At 51.9% G+C, this 5,710-nt stretch overlaps 1 protein-coding gene across 1 annotated transcript in view; it reads right to left on the reverse strand.

The window, feature by feature from the left end:
• Nucleotides 1–1,660: 1,660 nt before the first annotated feature.
• The window catches only part of LOC115124960 (probable cationic amino acid transporter), an 8,902-nt gene continuing 4,852 nt past the window's right edge, over nt 1,661–5,710 (reverse strand). Inside the window, exons 3-8 of the mRNA XM_065015577.1 lie at nt 5,228–5,464; nt 4,922–5,139; nt 4,654–4,800; nt 4,356–4,564; nt 3,429–4,243; nt 1,661–2,546 (exon numbers count right to left, since the gene is read on the reverse strand). Coding sequence (XP_064871649.1) covers nt 2,122–2,546; nt 3,429–4,243; nt 4,356–4,564; nt 4,654–4,800; nt 4,922–5,139; nt 5,228–5,464 — 2,051 coding nt within the window. The 3' untranslated portion in view covers nt 1,661–2,121. The remainder of the gene's footprint in view (nt 2,547–3,428; nt 4,244–4,355; nt 4,565–4,653; nt 4,801–4,921; nt 5,140–5,227; nt 5,465–5,710) is intronic.

Consider the following 5,710-nt stretch of genomic DNA (forward strand, 5'->3'; position numbering starts at 1 on the left):
AAAAAAAGTAATGTATTTTTGATTGCGTGTCCCTTCTATAGAGCATGTGTGCAGGCAGCTGAGTGGGGGCGTGGCCAGCTTGGTAGGCTTCATCATCACAACCACCAATGAAAGACCTGCGACTACACGTGTGCGCATGGATAAGCCGGGAGCGCAAGGCCACAGGCTCCGGGTTCTGCCAGTGTGTCGAGCTTGACCAGATCCTCACATTACTCTGTGTGTGTGTGTGTGTGTGTGTGTGTGTGTGTGTGTGTGTGTGTGTGTGTGTGTGTGTGTGTGTGTGTGTGTGTGTGTGTGTGTGTGTGTGTGTGTGTGTGTGTGTGTGTGTGTGTGTGTGTGTGTGTGTGTGTGTGTGTGTGTGTGTGTGTGTGTGTGTGCGTGTGTGTGTGTGTGTGTGTGCGTGCGTGCGCGCGTGCGTCTGTAGTCCACCTGCAGATTCCATAGACTTCTAGAATACCGTACCATATCTCGTGTTATTAAAAAAAACATCTGAATATAAAAGTCTCTATCGCTACCTTTCCCCTCCCCTCCAGCAGTCGTGCAGGTGTGTGTGCGTGTCATGTCCTGCATCAAGCTAGGTCTAGGACATGAGATCCCCGCTATCAAACTACGCTGTGCCATGTTGGGGGGCTCGCTCATCTTCGTCATGGGTAACTGAGACGCACGTTCACACACAGACACAAACATTCCACACAACTTAATGTTATCCTATATTGACTAATGATGCTGTGTCAGGCTATGGGATGCTGCGGGACCATCTCATATCACCCTCTCTCTAACCTGGAAAGTGCTTCCTGTGTGGGACAGGAAGTCCATGTCAGAAGCCTTGTAACAGGGACTGAGCAGCTGGTGGACAATAACCAACTCTCTTTCTCTCCTATCTCTTTCCAGCGCTCTGTGGATTGGTGTCAACTATCTGGTTTGCTATTGGTGCTCATGCAGAGGAGGGTCTGTTGTAATTCAGCATCTCACTGTACACTGGATGGGTCAGCTCCGCCCTCTGTCTCCTGAGGAGCATTATGATTCTGTGTTGCCACGGTGACAACCACTTGGGGAACCCCCAGTGGCAAGAGAGCAGCTACTACTTCTCCAGACAGGCAGGGGGCGCCACCACACCCATCAACCCCTCCGCTACTGCTACCACTGTAATCACAGGCAACCATGCAAAGAGCGCCAACGTGTGAGAAAGAATGTAAAAAAGGATTATGAGCTGCAGAGAACTTGTGATTGACACATCCACATGACTGGCTAGTCTTCATGACCATGACCTCATCCTGAGGACCATGACCTCACATCCTGCCAGACAGGAAGCTGGCCAGGTGAACACCACCCTCCTCAACTTTTTCCCTGTTCACTGGAATTCCATAACCTCCTTCTACACCACTAGTGTTCTAGTGTTCTGGTGTTCTAGTGTTCTAGTGTTTTAGTGTCCTAGTGTTCTAGTGTCCTAGTGTTCTGGTGTTCTAGTGTTCTAGTGTTCTGGTGTCCTAGTGTCCTAGTGTTCTGGTGTTCTAGTGTTCTGGTGTTTTAGTGTCCTAGTGTTCTAGTGTTTTAGTGTCCTAGTGTTCTGGTGTCCTAGTGTCCTAGTGTTCTGGTGTTCTAGTGTTCTGGTGTTTTAGTGTCCTAGTGTTCTAGTGTAGTAAGGGAACAGAGACAGGTGTTCTCTCAGATTTATTTGTTTTATTGACAGTTTATCAGACAACAGTAAAACCCAGATCACTCTTTCTGCACACATTTACACACTCTGATTCAACAATAAATTCTTTATTTTTTGAATGATCACACTCTTAAAACAAAATAATCTTAAATGTTTTCCAACCAACTCACCCATGTACAATGTCACACCAGTGGAGTCAGACTAATAGGTAGTATAAGAGCATGTTTGCTCCTGGATAATTGATTCACTCTCGGATAGATAGATAGATTTTAAACCCAGCATGTTGTATGTATGTTTATAACACAGTGTTAGACCAGGTGGAATGGTTGCCATATAGCTCACTTCTCCTGTCCTCTCAGGTCTACTCAAGTGCCTATGGTGTGGGGCTTGATGAGGGATTCAGGAGCCCTTCCTCTCCTCTAGTGCCCAGTGAAACAGGAAGTAGGTGTGTTCCACTGCAGCTGTCAATCACAAGAGGAGCCCCCGGGTTCCTGTGGATCTGTGTAGCCCTGATTGGTTCTTCCCCTGGATCCCATAGAGGAGCCCTGAGGGCCGGACTGATAACCTGACTGGTTCTGGTACTGGGAGCCATCCTGGTACTGGTTGCCATCTTGATTGCCATCTTGATAGTGGTTTTGGTACTGGTCACCCTCCGGATCCTGGTTCTGATCCTGGTTTTGCTGTTGGTAGTGGTAGCCCTTCTCCGCTGACCAGCCCTGGTAGCGCCCCTCTTCCTGGTTGTCCTGGGGGTCAAGGTCATTGTCAGGGGAGAAGGTGTCGTCAAGGTGGTCATCATAGCGCTGGTAGGTGCTGGCGTGAGCCTGTTCCTCTCTGGTGCTGATCTCCAAAGAGCTGTTCCATATCCCATAGCAACCGTAGATCAGTATACCTAGAGAGACAGACCATAATAATATCACATCCCATAGCAACCGTAGATCAGTACACCTAGAAAGAGGATAGAGGAGGAGATGGATGGAAAGATAAGGAGATACAGGAGGGTAGAGGGAGAGAGGAGGGGGAGAGGAGAGAGGGGGTGAGAGGGGCAGAGGGGGTAAGAGGAGGGTAGAGGGAGAGAGGAGGGGGAGAGGAGAGGGAGGAGAGAGGAGGGGGGGAGAGGGAGGTAAGAGGAGGGTAGAGGGAGAGAGGAGGGGGGGAGAGAGAGGGGTAAGAGGAAGGTAGAGGGAGAGAGGAGAGGGGGAGAGAGGAGGGGGAGAGGGAGGGGGAGAGAGGAGGTGGAGAGGGGGAGAGAGGAGGGGGTAAGAGGAGGGTAGGGGAGAGGAGGGGGAGAGGGGGTAAGAGGAGTGTAGAGGGAGGGTAGAGGGAGAGAGGAGGGTAGAGGGAGAGAGGAGAGGAGGGAGAGAGGAGGGTAGAGGGAGAGAGGAGGGGAGAGGGAGAGAGAAGGGGGAGATATGAGAGGGGGGAGAGGAGGGTAGAGGGAGAGAGGGGGAGGGTAGAGGGAGAGAGGGAGGGAGGAGGGGGAGATATGAGAGGGGGAGAGAGGAGGGTAGAGGGAGAGAGGGGGAGGGTAGAGGGAGAGAGGGGGAGGGTAGAGGGAGAGAGGGGGAGGGGGAGATATGAGAGGGGGAGAGAGGAGGGTAGAGAGAGGGGGAGAGAGGAGAGCGGGGGAGAGAGGTGGGTAGAGAGAGGAGGGGGAGAGAGGGGGAGAGAGGAGGGTAGAGGGAGAGAGGAGGGTAGAGCTAGAGAGGAGAGGGGGGAGAGAGGAGGCTCTCTTCTCCACATGAAGGAAGTGACTAGAGACAGTGTAACTAACCCAGAGTGCACCAGACAGCGAAGCGTGCCCAGGTGAGCGGCGACAGTTTCAGCATCAGGTAGGAGTTTACCAAGATGGCCACTGCGGGGACAAACGGCACGCACGGCGCCATGTAGGGCAGGATCCGCCCACTCTCAGGCTGGCGCACGATCACCACCAGTATGGTTGCTATTTTGCCCGCCAATAGTGTCGCTACGATACCTGAAACGGCCGAGCCCGCTCCGGTCCCTCGCTCCACGCCGAAGATGACAGTGGCCCAGAGGAGGAAGGAGAGGAGGAAGAGGAGGAGGGTGCAGCGTGTCACCATGCGACCGGAGGACGGGGTGGGACGGGCCGAGGCGTCAGGGATCCCCAGGCGAACACGCAGGGTGGAGTAACGACTACCTAGAACCCTCTTCAACAGCGAGGAGGGGCCGGTGTGGAAGCTGCCAGAGTCACCAGGTTCACCTGCAACACCGCTCGATTGGTAGCCGGAGCTGTCAGGGTCAAAGGTCGATGAGTCTGCTCCGCCAATCAACATCTGGTCATCGTTGGTGGGCAGAGTTCCGTCATCGCATTCCGCCATCACGCCCTCTTTCTGCCTAGGCCCCTCCTCTTCCTCCCCAGGCAGGAAGTTGTGTGTGTCTGTGTCGGGCTGGTAGCGCAGCAGCAGGACACACACACTGACCAAGGTGTAAGCCAGTAGCGTTCCTATAGACATCATCTCTATGAGATCTTGCAGGGAGACAAGGAGAGACATGAGAGCAGCCAGACAGCCAGACACCAGACACGCTACTGCTGGAGTGTGAGTGTACGGAGAGACGTTGGCCAGGAACCTGCACGCACACACAGGAATAAACACACATTACTACCATTTAGTGAACATTCATCTTCATAACATTAGTCTGTGTGTGTGTGTGTCCATGCCTGTGTGCATGTGCTGTTCACCTGAAGAGCAGCCCGTCTCTAGCCATAGCGTATATGACCCTGGGCATGGGGAACAGGGAGCCCATTAGACTGACAGTGAGGCCAGCTATAGACCCTACAGCCACTATGTATTTCCCTGGCAGGAACCCATGCACTGCAAACATCTCCATCAGTGGAGCTGAACCATCGATCAGGTCATAAGGAACCATCAGAGTCAGGACCACAGACACCTAGGGAGGGACACCCACATTAGTACCACACACACACGTAATGATGAAGGCAGTAACAGCAGAGAGGATGGAGATGTGCGTGTACTCACAGAGACGTATGCAGTCAGGCAGGTTATCAGACTAGCAGTAATAGCATAGGGTATAGAGGTGTTGGGACTCTTGGCTTCTTCTCCTGTCGTAGCGATGATGTCAAACCCTATGAAGGCATAGAAACAAGTGGCCGCTCCCTTCATCACCTGGTACACACACATCAGAGAGAGGTTAATGTGTTTGTGTGTGTGTGTCTCGGTGAATGCTGTTGTGTGTGTGTGCCTGCGTATTCGTGTTTGTCTTGGTTTAGCTGAGCGTATCTCTTACCCCGGACCATCCGTAGGGCAGGAAGTTTCCCGCCTCCCAGTTGTCAGCAGAGAGAAAGAAGAGTCCAGAGATGATCAGGAAGCACCACACCACCAGGTTGACCATGTTCAGAACGTTATTCAACCCTACCGAGTTACGAACCCCTAATGACACAATTACCGTGACAACCAGCGATATGGCCATGGCCAGGACGTCAGGGTACGACTCCTCCCCTTTACCTGCAGGGGGAGGGGAGATTATAGGCACACAAACACACACACACACACACACACACACACACACACACACAGTCACTCACTCACTCACCCAGGCCTCTGAGTGTCCCCAGGTGTGTTATCATGTAGCTCGAGATGCTGTGATTGGCTAGCGAGTCAAACATGCTGCTGAGAGCCGACGCCCCGGCTGCAGTACCAATTAGGTACTCCAGGATCAGATTCCAGCCAATGAAAAAGGCCGTACACTCCCCCACTGTGACATAGCTGTAGGTGTAGGCTGACCCAGTTGTCTTAGGGACACGCACGCCAAACTCTGCATAACATACACCTGGAAGAGAGACACACAATTGACCCAAATTAAACACACATACATGTCAAACTACTACAAACACATATACAGTGGGGCAAAAAAGTATTTAGTCAGCCACCAATTGTGCATGTTCTCCCACTTAAAAAGATGAGAGAGGCCTGTAATTTTCATCATAGGTACACTTCAACTATGACAGACAAAATGAGGGGGGAAAAATCCAGAAAATCACATTGTAGGATTTTTTAAATATATATATATATATTT

This window comes from Oncorhynchus nerka, unplaced genomic scaffold (assembly GCF_034236695.1).
Source record: "Oncorhynchus nerka isolate Pitt River unplaced genomic scaffold, Oner_Uvic_2.0 unplaced_scaffold_11___fragment_2___debris, whole genome shotgun sequence".
NCBI lineage: Eukaryota > Metazoa > Chordata > Actinopteri > Salmoniformes > Salmonidae > Oncorhynchus > Oncorhynchus nerka.